This window comes from Aotus nancymaae, unplaced genomic scaffold (genome assembly GCF_030222135.1).
Source record: "Aotus nancymaae isolate 86718 unplaced genomic scaffold, 86718_ANA_hifiasm-v0.15.2.pri h1tg000002l, whole genome shotgun sequence".
Taxonomy (NCBI): Eukaryota; Metazoa; Chordata; class Mammalia; order Primates; family Aotidae; genus Aotus; species Aotus nancymaae.
This window is the reverse complement of record NW_026988413.1, coordinates 15,759,757-15,774,647: the sequence shown is the minus strand read 5'-3', so window position 1 is coordinate 15,774,647 and position 14,891 is coordinate 15,759,757. Positions and strand designations below refer to the sequence as shown.

Below are 14,891 nucleotides of genomic sequence, written 5' to 3'. Positions count from 1 at the left end.
TGTTTTTCTTTTCTTTTTCCACATGATCTCTTGATGCTTGTACATAGATCATTATGTATATCATGTAATCTTAGTTTTTATTATATGGTTCAGAAAATTTTAGAATACAAATAATTTACCAATAAAATTAAATAAACTCAGTTTTTCAGTCAGTGCATCTTTTGCTTTTTACAGTTTGTATCAGCCCTCCCCAGGTCTGCCTGCCAGTTTGCTGCTGTGTCCCGGAGGTTGGCTGCTACTGTGCAGGCTGTTTTGTTCAAATGGTAGAAGTCTCTCATACTGTCTAGGCCACTCTGTCTCCAGTTTGGCCTCTGGCTCAGCCTATGTATTTGCTCCCCAGCCTACATGTTCTGTCCTCTCTGCCTGAGAGTACGAGTACAGTGCTAACTGCAGCTTAGGTCATATTGGACTTCATCAGGTTCAGAATTCACAAGCTTATATGCCTGTGACTTTTTTGTTTTAAGGTATTTTCTGCACATTTGAGTAACTTTTTATACTTACAGTGCATTTTGGTTAAGGAAAGATGAAATTCTTTAGCTTTATCCTTTCCTTGCCCAGGACAGTAGAAAATTCATTGCTGTTTTTCCCTGCCAGCCATCTTTTTTTTTTTTCCCTGCAGCTGGGACAGTTAATCAGCATATTAGCTCTGCTCTCTAAGTTCACACATTAAAACTGCCTGGTGGTATAGTCTTTATTCCTTTATGCCACATTTCTTAAGCAAAATTGTGTAGTGGATATAAATTTATCTTTTGAGGAACTCTTTTTTCCATCAGCACAGCACCTTTTATACGCCTTAATATTGTGAGAAATTATGTAGATTAATAGTCTGTTTAAGCAGGGTGATAAATCTCTGCTTTGGGAAAGTGACATGGTGAACAGAAGAGCTAAATTACCAACCTAGAGCAGTTTCTGAGTCCAGAATGCAGGGGCAGAAGAGGATGCTGTTCTGGATGACTGTGAGCTAAGGGGCTCTGCTTTAAACTCTCCCTTGGAGGTTGCCTCTTCTCTCCATGCCTCTGAAAGGCAGTGGTGCTTTATCAGACTTAGGTATATGGCGTGCAGTCTTTAGCATGCGTATGATTCTAGCAGACTCATTCTTGCCTCAAGTCAGTTAGGCTTACTAGGTAAACTTTGCCCACTACCCGGGAAGCCCCATCTGCTGAGAACCTCTCCTGCTCCCTATCTGGTCTAGGCAGAGCAGTTGCATGAGATATGATAGCAGTAAAAGACTAGGGATCTGCTAACCCAAGTTTTGGGTCTTGAATTTCCCTTTTTGATGTTGTGATAGTGTTAGGTAATAAACCTGCAGAAAATTGCACTGTGACTTCGATTTGGAGGTTTCATGTTAAATGGTAAGATGAATATTATATATAGAAGAGTGGGAGAAAAATATCAAACAGTATGTCTGGAGCATCCCATTTTTGAAAAAGAAGTTGTAATTAATGTAAGATATGCTTAAAGTCTGAAAGGAGAAACATCAGAATTTATTATCTCTATAGAGAGGATGATTATGTGTGATTTTCCTTGTTTATAGTTTTTTATGTTCTCCCCCCCTTTTTTTTTTTTTAGCATTGAACATATAGTACTTTTGTAATGAGAAAAAATAAAACATTTATTTTGGGAAAAAAATCTTTCCACTATTTCTGAGGTAGACTTACTTTACTCATTCACTTTTAGTGAGTATCACTTCATTGGATATGAACAAGAAAATCTTTTATTATTTTTCCCCACCATCTGCATTTTAGCATCTCATGCTTGTATCATTCATTCATCTGTTAATACGTGTACACAACCCAAAATGATTTATTTGTTTTTTTTTTTTTGAGATGGAGTTTCGCTCTTGTTACCCAGGCCGGAGTGCAATGGCGCAATCTCGGCTCACTGCAACCTCCGCCTCCTGGGTTCAGGCAATTCTCCTGCCTCAGCCTCCTGAGTAGCTGGGATTACAGGCATGCGCCGCCCTGCCCAGCTAATTTTTTGTATTTTTAGTAGAGACGGGGTTTCACCATGTTGACCAGGATGGTCTCGATCGCTTGACCTCGTGATCCACCCGCCTCGGCCTCCCAAAGTGCTGGGATTACAGGCGTGAGCCACCGCACCCGGCCCAAAATGATTTACTTTAAACTCCATCCTATGTGAGATCTACTTTTTGCTGCCTTTACAGTTCTCAATCATTTATTTCTTAAAAAGCACTGGACATTTAATTCAAAGACATCTAAAAACACCAAAGATATGTTTCTGTGGCAGTTTTGGCAATGGAGTATACATTTCTTTGGGAATTACTTGTCATTGCAGTGTGGATTACAGCCTAACTTTTGCAGCTTAGTTAGGAGAAATTAGTGTTGTTTTCTCTTTGTTCCCAAACGAGATGATGCGATTCTTGAAGGCAGGGTTTTCTTTTACTTAAACTACCCTTTGACCCCATCTAACTCAGCCTAGAACAGTGACATGGAGATTTATAAATGCTTGTCATTCAGTTAGGCAGGACTTGAAAATGAAGGCAGGATCATTTTACTATTTTTCTATCAGAGTTTGCATAATATTCTGTGAAGGTTAGTGGGAGTAACAGAAAATCATCTGGAAAATGAGAGACAATTCCATGGTTAATGAATTACAGGGAAATCTGTTAAGATGTAACAATAATCATATTAATGACTGACATTTCTCTTCTGGTTACTATGTACTGAGCACTAAGCTAAGTACTTTTTATCATTGTGTCATTTAGTCATTGTCCTAAGAAGACACAATAAACCCATTTTACAGGTGAGAAAACCCAAAACCGAGAGAGGTTAAGTAACTTGTCAAGTCATGCGTCTTCTAAAATGCACACCTGGAGTTCAAACTCAGGTATGTGAAGTTTGCATTTTGCCTTCTGTCCACTGCCTGCTTCCACTTGCATTCATTCTCCACTGGTCCTCCATATCCACAAATTCCCACAGACAACTGAGACTGGGTAATTTATTTTATTATTATTTTTGAGGCAGAGTTTTGCTCTTGTTTCCCAGACTGGAGTACAATGGCACTATCTCAGCTCACTGCAACCTCTGCCTCCCGAATTCAAGTGATTGTCCTGCCTGAGCCTCCTGAGTAGCTGGGATTGCAGGCATGCACCACCATGCCCTGCTAATTTTATATTTTTAGTACAGACAGGGTTTCTCCATGTTGGTCAGGCTGGTCTCGAACTCCTGACCTCGTGATCCGCCCACCTCAGCCTCCCAAACTGCTGGGATTACAGGCGTGAGCCACCGCACCTGGCTGAGACTGGCGTGACTGGCTGAATTGCTTCCATATTTTCAAGGTATCATTATAGCAGTGCCCTACTCCCAGTACCAGTTCTCTGTATTAGTCCATTTTCACACTGCTGTAAAGATACTACCTGAGACTGGGTAATTTATATACAAAAGAGGTTTAATTGACTCACAGTTCCATATGGCTTAGAGGCCTCAGGAAACTTACAGTCATGGTGGAAGGCAAAGAGGAAGCAAGGCACGTCTTACATGGCAGCAGGAGAGAGAGAGAGCAAGCAGGGGAAACTACCACTTTTAAAACCATCAGATCTTGTGAGAACTCCCTAACCCAAGAATAGCACGGGGGAAACCACCTCCATGATCTAATCACTTCCCAAAAGGTCAGTCCCTCCCTTGCTATGTGGGGATTACAATTTGAGATGAGATTTAGGTGGGGACACAGAGCCAAAGCATATCACCAACTTTTTTTTTTTTTCCTTCAAATGTTGACACATTTATTGTATAATATTAATCACATTTATTGATATTGCCATTGAAATCAAAACGTTAGAAATTTGTCAGGTTCATTATGGAGAATGTAGATTTTCTAAACTTTTATGTTCAGGGGTATATGTGCAGGTTTGTTATATAGGTAAACTCCTGTCATGGGGGCTTGTTGTACAGATTATTTTGTCACGCAGGTATTAAGCCTAGTACTCAATAGTTATTTTTCCTGATCCTCACACTCACACCCTCCACCCTCTAGTAGGCCTCAGTGTCTGTTTTTTCCCTCTGTGTGTCCATGTGTTCTCATTATTTACATCACACACATGAGAACATTAAGTATTTGGCTTTCTGTTCCTGCATTAGTTTGCTAAGGATAGTGGTCTCCAGCTCCATCCATGTTCCTGCAAAGACGATCTCATTCTTTTTTATGACTGCATAGTATTCCATGGTATATATGTACCATATTTTCTCCAACCAGTCTACCATTGATGGGCATTTAGGTTGATTCCATGTCTTTGCTGTTGTGAATAGTGCTGCAGTGAGCATCCCACAGCCAACCTTTCAAGAGTGACCCATTTTAAGAGTGACCCAACCTTTCAAGAGTGACCCATGCAGCATGCATCTAAATCACACTGGGAGTTTAATAGGTTTGGTTGGAGGGAGAGTTATGAGTGAAGAATACCTCTACCTCTTATTCTCTCTGATTTTCAGTTTAATGATTTTATAAGAAATGAGTATCTCTACCATGTTATCTTAACATACTTCTTTTTATCATATGTCTCTTTACTGGTTAGAATAAGTTCAGAGTGTCTATTCCTCTCATTGTTACTTATTGACAGTTGAAATCGTCCAGAAGGTTAAGAATTGGTCAGGCCCACTTTTTAGAGAATGAGACTTTTGGCAGGCATTGGCAGCATTGAAGTCTCCCCTCACTATTATAACTTGCCTCTGTGCCAGTCCCACAGTCTCTGCTGGGATAGTGTGTAGCTTTTTAGGTTGTCAGTATCATGCAACCACAATAATTAAATTATTTATTTATTTTTGAGATGGAGTCTTGCTCTGTTGCCCAGGCTGGAGTGCAGTGGTGGGATCACAGCTCACTGCAACCTCCACCTCCCAGGTTCAAGCTATTCTTCTGTCTCAGCCTCCAAAGTAGCTGAGATTACAGGGGTATGCCACACCACCCAGCTAATTTTTGTGTTTTTGGTAGGCATCGGGTTTCACCATGTTGGCCAGGCTGATCTTGAACTCCTGACATCAGGTGATCCACTTACCTCAGTCTCCCAAAGTGCTGGGATTACAGACGTGATGAAATTCTTTTTTGTCTCTTTTATTCTTCATCATTTTCTCTCTGCCATGTGAGTGTCTTGTTTTGCCATACATGTGTACACCTTGACATTTAGTTTCTCTGCCTTACCTGTCATTTGAAAAAAATGGTGGTTTATAATAATAGTTCAGAATTAACCCTGTGCAGTCAGCCTGGATTTGAATTCCTGCTTCTCCACTCACCAGTTGAATGATCTCTTGTGAGTTACTTAACGTTATCTGCCTCAGATCTTTGTTGTTTTGTTTTCCTGTATGTAAAACAAGGATAATAATAGTACCTCTTCTATAGGCATGCTGTGAAAAGCACAATAAATAACACAGTGCATATAACCTGTATAATGCATAGTAATTGAAACAAGTGCTCAACACTTCTTGGCTATTACTATTATTCTAGCTTTTATTTTAAACAAGGCATATCATTCTTTTTTCTTTGAGATGGAGTATTCCTCTGTCATAAGGCTGTAGTGGTGCAGTGGCATGATCTTGGCTCACTGCAACCTCTACCTCCTGGGTTCAAGTGATTCTCCTGCCTCAGCTTCCCGAGTAGCTGGCGCTACAGGCGTGTGCCACCATGCCCAACTAATTTTTGTATTTTTAGTAGAGACAAGGTGTCACTATTGTTGGCCAGGATGGTCTCGATCTCCTGATCTCATGATCTGCCAGCCTCGGCCTCCCAAAGTTCTGGGATTATAGGCATGAGCCACAGCACCCAGCCATACCATTCTTTTAAGTCACTATGTCCATCTTGCCAAGTCTCATGTGATATTTACAAGAGCATATTGACCTTAATTTATTATACTTGACTCTTTGTTATTAACTTTAATGGATCACTAAAAAGCTTATTCCATGTTAGTGATTTTTTTAATGCTTTTAATCTTCCATGGCTATTTACAATCTATCTGTGTATCTTTTTAAACTCTGAAGTCAGTTGGGCATCTGCTATATGTCATGCACCCTTATGGGACCTGGATGTAGGGATGAATATAACAGGACTGCTGCACTGAAGGAATTCACAATTAAGCTTATGGGGTTTAGGGAGGATAAACAGAAGTCTTTGTAGCCAAGTGTGGTAGGGTGTGAGGGGTAGCATAGAAGAGAATAGATAGGTTAGCTTTCAGCAGAGGAGATGACATTAATGAAGGTACAGAAACAAAAATTTATGAAACAAAGGTGAGGCCTGGAAAGTGGGTTGGGGCTAGATAGTAAAGGATCTTGAAAGCTTTCGAGAACTTTGGCAATGGGGAGCAATAGAAGGAAATTGAAAACAGGGCCATTTCTTTCTTTCTTTTTTTTTTTTTTAAATATATTTTATTGCGTTTTAGGTTTTGGGGTACATGTGAAGAACATGCAAGATTGTTGCATAGGGTACATACATGGCAATGTGGTTTGCTGCCTTCCTCCCCATCACCTATGTATGGCATTTCTCCCCATGTTATCCCTCCCCAACTCCCCGCCCCCAGCTGTCCCTCCCCTAGTTCTCCCCAACAGACCCCAGTGTGTGATGCTCCCCTCCCTGTGTCCATGTGTTCTCATTGTTCAACACCCGCCTATGAGTGAGAACATGCGGTGTTTGATTTTCTGTTCTTGTGTCAGTTTGCTGAGAATGATGGTTTCCAGGTTCATCCATGTCCCTACAAAGGACATGAACTCATTGTTTTTTATGGCTGCATAGTATTCCATGGTGTATATGTGCCACATTGTCCCTGTCCAGTCTATCATCGATGGGCATTTGGGTTGGTTCCAAGTCTTTGCTATTGTAAACAGTGCTGCAATGAACATTCGTGTGTATGTGTCCTTATAGTAGAATGATTTATAATCCTTTGGATATATACCCAGTAATGGGATTGCTGGGTATATATCCAGCAATCCTTGAGGAATTTCTTTTTCTAGGTCCTTGAGGAATCGCCACACTGTCTTCCACAATGGTCGAACTAATTTACACTCCCACCAACAGTGTAAAAGTGTTCCTGTTTCTCCACATCCTCTCCAGCATCTGTTGTCTCCAGATTTTTTAATGATCGCCATTCTAACTGGCGTGAGATGGTATCTCAATATAGTTTTGATGTGCATTTCTCTAATGACCAATGATGATGAGCATTTTTTCATATGTTTGTTGGCCTTATATATATCTTCTTTTGTAAAGTGTCTGTTCATATCATTTGCCTACTTTTGAATGGACTTGTTTGTTTTTTTCTTGTAAATCTGTTTTAGTTCTTTGTAGATTCTGGATATTAGCCCTTTGTCAGATGCGTAGATTGCAAAAATATTTTCCCATTCTGTTGGTTGCCGATTCACTCTAATGATTGTTTCTTGCTATGCAGAAGCTGTGGAGTTTGATTAGGTCCCATTTGTTTATTTTGGCTTTTGTTGCCAATGCTTTTGGTGTTTTAGTCATGAAGTCCTTGCCTATGCCTATGTTCTGAATGGTTTTGCCTAGATTTTCTTTTAGGGGAAAACAAGGACATTTCTTATCAGAATTGTGCTTTAGAAGGAGAACAGCAAAGACAGAGTGAAGGGCTAGAAGGAGAAAGCCTAGAGGCAGTTAAGAAGCTCTGTAATAAGCCTAGAAAGGTTAGTAAGTGGGCATGATAGGTGACTTGAGGGGCGTTTGGGATTCAAATTATTTGACAGATATTAATTGTGTACCAATTTTGTGCCAGATCCTGTGCTAGGCTGTGTGTTAGAGATGCTGAGGAGAATCACGTATAGCTTCTGCCCAAGATCTAGTGGGGACACAACCACTATTGCCAAGAGGAATTGCCATTCAGAGGTGGTTCTGAGGTTCCTGCATGGAGATATGTGTGGATGGTAGCACTTCATTTCTGAGTTTATGGAACATGGATATGGGAGGAGAGTTGAGAGGGGGAAAGATAATGAGCTTAGTTTTGAATATGGTTTATCTGTAGACTTTCTAACTGATACTTGGCAGGGTATTGATTGTATTAATCTGGAGCTCAGAAGAGAAGTTGACACAAGAGTGATTATTATTTTTCTTTTGCCAAACACATTATAAACGGGTTTATGAGATAACTTCTTTTCTTTATTATTAATTTTTAAATTTATCCTTTATTTATGACATATGTATGTATGTTGGAGTCTCACTCTGTTGCCCAGACTGGAGTGCAGTAGTGAGATCATAGCTCACTGCAGCCTCAAACTCATAGTTGGAAGTGATCCTCTCACCTTGGCCTCCTGTGTCTGTGAGATGATAAACATTAGCCACCATGCTTGGCTGTGAGACAACTTTAAAATGTTCTAGCTTTCTGTTGTAGATTCCAGCTTTCTGTTTTAGAAAACCATATTTTAGAAAAGATTTCCAGTTGCCCACCTGTTTTAAGATGTACCTGGGACTTGCTTTAATCATGTATGGTAAGATGATAGACACAGAGACAACAGCTTTGAAAGAAGAGTCTTTTATTTCATAGTTCCCAATAGGAGGTGACACGCTGTGCCCTGCGGGGCTGCTCAGGGAAACACTGGAGTTGGTCAGGAGGAAGAAGGAGGGGGAAAGCATGAGACAGAGCCTTCATTTTGTTTTTCATACGCAAGTACTGAATAAGGCACTGGTGAGCAAGTTTAGGATTGGGTAGTTTGAATAATTTCAGCAGGCTCCAGGCTCTCGAGATGGTCCCTAGATAACCTAGTTATCAGGTGTCTGGCCCTGGAGTGATTGAAGGCGAGTCATAGTTTCCTGGACTCCTTTTCTACCTCCTAAGCAAAGCAGGTAGATGGGGAGGGGCAGTATGGATTCAGGATTGGCTGCTTGTCAAAGGTGTTTTCTCAGGCAAGTTGTTTGTTAACTCTAGGAATTAGCTAACCTTGGGAGGGCAAGCCCTCTCTGGGTCTGCAAGGCCTGAAAGTGTCAGAGCATAAAATACAGAAAATAAACATGATCAATGCACTACCCAGTATCCATTGTCCTTTCCATATTTATAGAACTCATATGTGACAGGGTACACAGCTCATGTACTGCATTCCTGTTCTTTTCAGCTAGGGGTTGCCAAGGGGCTGTAGGCAGAAGTCATTTGGCGATGCTCTCAGGGAAGTTTTTCTATGAGCTAACTTTTGGGAGGCATATCCTGTGTGCGTCCTCAGACGCTCATCTCACAACTTTTTCTTTTTTGTCTGAAATGTGGACATTTTATGGCTGGATCTCCAGTTGCCATGTTGGACCATGAGGTAATATTCAGAATGGAAGACAGAAGAAGCTGGGATCTGTGATCACCATGGAACCACCATACCAGCCCGGACAGTTTGCCTCTGGACTGCTTTGGGAGACACTATTCTAAGCCACTTATTTGTGTTTTGTACTTAAACCATATTCTTCCTTATTCACACATTGTTGGCTTTATCTCCATCTACATGATCGACTCTTTACTCTCACCTCTCCTCTTACATGACCTTCCACGGCAATTAGAAGTAAAATCTTATCTTTACTCCCACAGTCTTTCAGGTTTTAAACTAATGTCTTATTAAATTTAGGGAAGGGAATAGGACATAAAAAATACACAGACCTTAGCAATTCATTTTAAAAAGAATGAACATAAGCATAGTTTAACATAAAATAAGTACTGTTTAACTCTGGATATAGTTCTGAATGAAGATCCTTAATAGCTCCGTGTTAAATAGAGGAGCGCTTAGGTTAAGAACAGAAGTGTTGTTCTTTTTTTTTTTTTTTTAAAGACATTTATTCAGCATCATGATCAGATTATTACATTTAGCAATCAACAGCATGGGTACCAAAAAAAAAAAAAAAGAAAAAAAAAATCTACATTAAAACCCTTTGTTGGAATGCTTTACACTTTCCACAGAACAGAAACTAAAATAACCTGTTATACAATTAGTCACAAATACAGTCCTCCAGTTTTTTGCCCATACACATGAGTATTTGTCTAAATCATGTCTTCTTTGTAGCAGCTAGGCCCTGCCACCACTGTGCTTGGCTGAGTTCACAAATCTGCTGTAACCTGTAGCTTCCCTGTCACTTCTCTGGCTCTCTTCTCTTGCTAAGCTTTGTTTCCTAATTAAAATCTTCTGCCACTGCCATAGCTACTGCTGCTACTGGAGCCGCCATAGCCACCTTGGTTTCGTGGTTTGGCAAAATATTGGCTGCCACCACCATAGGGGCCAGAGCTTCTGCCTCCAAAGTTTCCTCCCTTCATGGGTCCAAAATTTGAAGACCGATTGTTGTAACTGCCAAAATCATTGTAACTTCCACCACCTCCAAAATTGCCTCCATCATTACCAAATCCATTATAGCCATCCCCACTGCCACCATATCCACTACCACCACGGCTGCTGCCAAAGCCACCATGACCACTGAAGTTTCCTCCACGACCAAAGTTGTCATTCCCACCGAAACCACCTCCACGACCACCACCAAAGCTTCCAGAACCACTTTGACCTCTTTGGCTGGATGAAGCACTTGCCATCTCTTGCTTTGACAGGGCTTTCCTAACTTCACAGTTGTGGCCATTCACAGTATGGTATTTCTGAATGACAATCTTATCCATGGAGTCATGGTCGTCAAAAGTTACAAAGGCAAAGCCCCTTTTCTTGCCACTGCCTTGGTCAGTCATGATTTCAGTCACTTCAATTTTTCCATACTGTTCAAAATAATCTCTTAGGTTATGTTCTTCAGTGTCTTCTTTAATGCCACCAACGAGTATTTTTTTCACAGTTAAGTGGGCACCTGGTCTTTGAGAATCTTCTCTTGAGACAGCTCTCTTTGGTTCTACAATTCTTCCATCCACTTTGTGTGGCCTTGCATTCATGGCTGCATCCACCTCCTCCACAGTGGCATACGTGATGAACCCAAAGCCCCTGGAGCGCTTGGTGTTTGGATCTCTCATTACCACACAGTCTGTGAGCATTCCCCATTGCTCAAAATGGCTCCTCAGGCTCTCATGGGTTGTTTCAAAGCTCAGCCCTCCAATGAAGAGCTTCCTCAGCTGTTCTGGCTCTTTAGGAGTCTCTGACTTAGACATGATCGCAGAGAGAAGAGAGACTCTAACGATGCTTCTTTGGCGGCGTCCACGGGCAGAAAGGAGCAAACTGACGAACGTATCTCAGAAGTGCTGTTCTTATGCTTCCCTTGGCAGTATTATAGCAGACTAGAAATCCAGAGTGGGAGACTTTCCACTGTAAGTCCAAGATCAGGGTGTAAGCTTGGCCACTTTCTGGTGAGGCTTCTCTTCCTGGCTTGTAGCTTACCACCATCTCTCTGGATGTAAGCCAGACTTCAAGGAGCATGCCTTTCAATTCTAATCCAGGATCAATGGCACTGAGCTTTCAAAATTTTATGCACTTAAACCTCACCCCAGGTGGATAGTGGCTCCTAGTGGAATTCCTTTACTATATCTCTGAGTTCTCCTTCCTGAGGAGTGAAACTTTTCACTCTTCTGAGTAATTCTGAGCCTCCTCCATTTGGTGCCACTCATCTTTCTGTTTTGGGTGGCTCAGAGCCCTACACTATTTGAAATTGAGTCCAAGTCCTCCATCATATTTGTGACCTAGATCTCTTCCTTCTCTACGTGACACTGGACACTACTCATTTGCATTTTAACAAAGAACTGCTAAGTTTAGGATCATAGATGGAATGTGACAATTCATATATCATCTGTGAAGAGGACAGACTAACCTGAAAAAGCCAGAGAGGATTCCCTAAATTGTGCTCTACGACAGACTAAATTGGGCAGCGATAAGAGACAGGTACAGTGAAGCAACAGGTAGGGGGCAGATTTATGAGAAAAATATCAAATCAGTGAGGAGTCTATATATCAATAGAAAGAACAAAGGTCAGGACTGCCTAATTGCTGACATGATGAGACTCACCGACGGGGTGTTCCTGTTTCTGTGTGGCATTCAATTTACACTGGGAATTCTGGTCAATGGTTTCATTGGGTTGGTCAATGGTAGGAGCTGGTTCAAGATCAAGAAAATGTCTTTGTCTGACTTCATCATCACCAACCTGGCACTCTCGAGGATCATTCTGCTATGGATTCTCTTGACTGATGGTTTTTTAATGGTATTCTTTCCCAATGCACATAATTCAGGGATACCAATGCAAATTATGGATGTTTTCTGGACATTTATGAACCATCTGAACATTTGGCTTGCCACCTGTCTTGGTGTCTTCTACTGCCTGAAAATTGCCAGTTTCTCTCACCCCACATTCCTCTGGCTCAAGTGGAGAGTTTCCAGGGTGATTGTATGGATGCTGTTGGGTGCACTGCTCTTATCCTGTGGTAGTACCATATCTCTGACCAATGAGTTTAAGTTGTATTCTGTCCTTAGGGGAATTGAGGGCACCAGGAATATGACTGAACATTTCAGAAAGGAGATGAGTGAGTATTATCTGATCCATGCTCTTGGGACTTTGTGGAACCTGCCTCCCTTAATTGTGTCCTTGGCCACCTACTCTCTGCTCATCTTCTCCCTGGGGAGGCACACACGGCAGATGCTGCAAAATGGTACAAGCTCCAGAGATCCAAGCACGGAAGCCCACAAGAGGGCCATGAGAATCATCCTTTCCTTCTTTTTTCTCATCTTACTTTACTTTCTTGCCTTTTTAGTTGCATCGTCTAGTCATTTCCTACCAAAACCCAAGATGGCTGTGATGATTGGCTTAGTAATTGTAATGTTTTGTCCTGCTGTCCATTCATGTATTCTCATTCTGGGGAACAACAAGCTGAAGCAGACATTTGTAGAGATGCTCCGGTGTGAGTCTGGTCATCTGAAGCCCAGATCCAAGGGACTCATTTTCTCTTAGAGTAACAAAAGGCATGGAGTGGAGCCTGTGAGCCTTGTGGACTCTTCCAGACCCTCCTATGGTACCAGTTCCATAACATCACTAGGAGAGAAACACTGACTGCTTTGCCTCTGGTCCCTGGGGACCTGTTTCAAGGCAAAAGCCACGCTTCTCATGGCCTCTCTCTGTATGGTGGTTGTAGAGTGGGGAGGGTGCAGGAGTATAGTAGTGTTTTGGAAATGACAATGTTGTGAGAGCACTCTCACTGTAAACACATGGTGCTGTATTTTAAAAATCATCAGCTCAACATAGTGACTCTGATTACTAGTTTCAACTTAAATTAGATACTAACAGCAATAAACATAAAATTACATAGTAGACTTGAAGGAAAGAGCAAACGTTTTGCAGTCCTGTAGATGTGGGTTTGAATTCTGATTCTGGTCAAGATTTTTGGCCTCAAGTGAGTTACTTTAATTATCTGTCTGATCCCCTGTTCTGATCTCTACTGGCCATTTTAGCACAGTGTGTTGTGTAAAGCATTCAGTAAGTGAAGGCTATTATTGTAGCTGATATTGGATTGTGCAGCAACAGCAATTTCTAAATGATTCCAGTTTCTAAAAACTCATTGTGTGATGATGAAAACAGTGGAAAGAAGATCAAGACCTTTGGATTCTAGATTCCAATTCAATCTTGCATTTCATGATCATTCTGCTAAAGTACATTTTCAAGTAATTATTTTGTAGATTGGGCAAAAGACCAAGTAGTTTTATTTTTATTTTTTGTTTTTGACCAAGATGCCTACCTGGTTTTAAAATTACAGTTTTATCAAATGTAATAGAAGCACATTTTATAAGTTTAATCAGTTTTATTTAGGCATTGATTTACTTCCTGTTAACAATTTTGACATGTCAATGAAAAGATACTGCTTAATATCCTGAAGACTTCTCAAATATGTAAACATATTCATTTAGGATACATGGCATTATTCAGAAATGAGGATTTCTAGCACTAATGGGGCTCTCAGAAGTGGAGTGTTTGTAGCTGAGAATGTGGACCCTAAAACCAGACAACTTGTGTTTAAATCTGGCTTTGGTCCTTTTGAACTGGGTGACCTTGGGGAAACTTCTTAATCGGTCTGTAACTTTCTTCACTTGTGAAATAGAAATAGTAATTGTGTCTGTGTGTGAGTGTGTGTGTTGGGATAAGGCTGTTGGAAGGAATGAGTGAATTAACACATGAAAAGTGCTTAGAGTGCTACATGGAGTAAATATACAATAAAACTGCTATCGTTGTTGCTGTTGTTATTTGGTGAAAAGGAGCATATTTTGACATAATAAAAAGGAGTATTACATTACATGATTGGACATTTGGTCATATGTAACCAGAAGTTAATTTTAGGGTTTTTCTGGGATTTACATCTTCATTTCTAAAATGACAGGAATAAAACACCCTTTGGTCTGCACGGTGTGCATTATCCCATTGGCAAACACCTCCCCAGCTAGCAGGTGGGGGCTCAGGAGAAAAATCATATTACTGCTAGATAAAATAAAGAACTGACTTGTTCACAATACATTTGAGCTTGCAGAATGAGTACATTTTGTTGGCCCCACTATAAATTGTCATTGTGACTTGGTGGAGCTGGGCCAATGGTCTAGGCAACGTTTCCAGGTTAACTCTGAAATACATAATTTCAGGAGTTCTTGAGTGGAGTTTCCTGGCCATGTTCTGTCTAGCCTCAGTTTCCATTTGTGGCCAGACAGGGTGTCATAGTCAGAGAGGAAAGATTTCTGAATTGTCCTTGGCTTTTCAGGCTTCTCCCCTTATTGCCCAGCTAGCAGATCCCCTTGAGAAACGGATGAGTTCTGGCAAGTGTCTGGATGTTGCTGTAATATTCCAGGAATGAATACATTTATTGCTTTATTTTGATTCTGGCTAACCTTGATTCCAGTTCATTCCTTCCTCTCACAAACATTTATTTAATACTTATTGTGCACCAAGCATTGTATGAGACACTGTATGAGACCAAGCACTGTATGAGATGCTTCTTCCTTGAACGCTGTTCCTGTTCTCAAAAACGCATT

At 41.0% G+C, this 14,891-nt stretch overlaps 3 protein-coding genes across 3 annotated transcripts in view; 2 read left to right on the top strand and 1 right to left on the bottom strand.

Annotated features, from left to right (window-relative positions):
* The first annotated feature begins 2,790 nt into the window (after positions 1 to 2,790).
* The window catches only part of MGAM (maltase-glucoamylase), a 253,259-nt gene continuing 241,158 nt past the window's right edge, over positions 2,791 to 14,891 (top strand). The window contains exon 1 of the mRNA XM_064372824.1: positions 2,791 to 2,847. The gene's annotated coding sequence lies outside the window, so the exon portion shown is untranslated. The remainder of the gene's footprint in view (positions 2,848 to 14,891) is intronic.
* LOC135273609 (heterogeneous nuclear ribonucleoprotein A1-like) lies at positions 10,085 to 11,047 on the bottom strand. Its single transcript, XM_064372810.1, has one exon. It carries the CDS (start codon positions 11,045 to 11,047, stop codon positions 10,085 to 10,087), a length of 963 nt encoding a protein of 320 aa, XP_064228880.1.
* Positions 11,430 to 14,094, top strand: TAS2R3 (taste 2 receptor member 3). Its single transcript, XM_012447486.2, has one exon. The coding sequence runs from the start codon at positions 11,881 to 11,883 to the stop codon at positions 12,829 to 12,831; it is 951 nt and encodes a 316-aa protein (XP_012302909.1). The 5' UTR covers positions 11,430 to 11,880; the 3' UTR covers positions 12,832 to 14,094.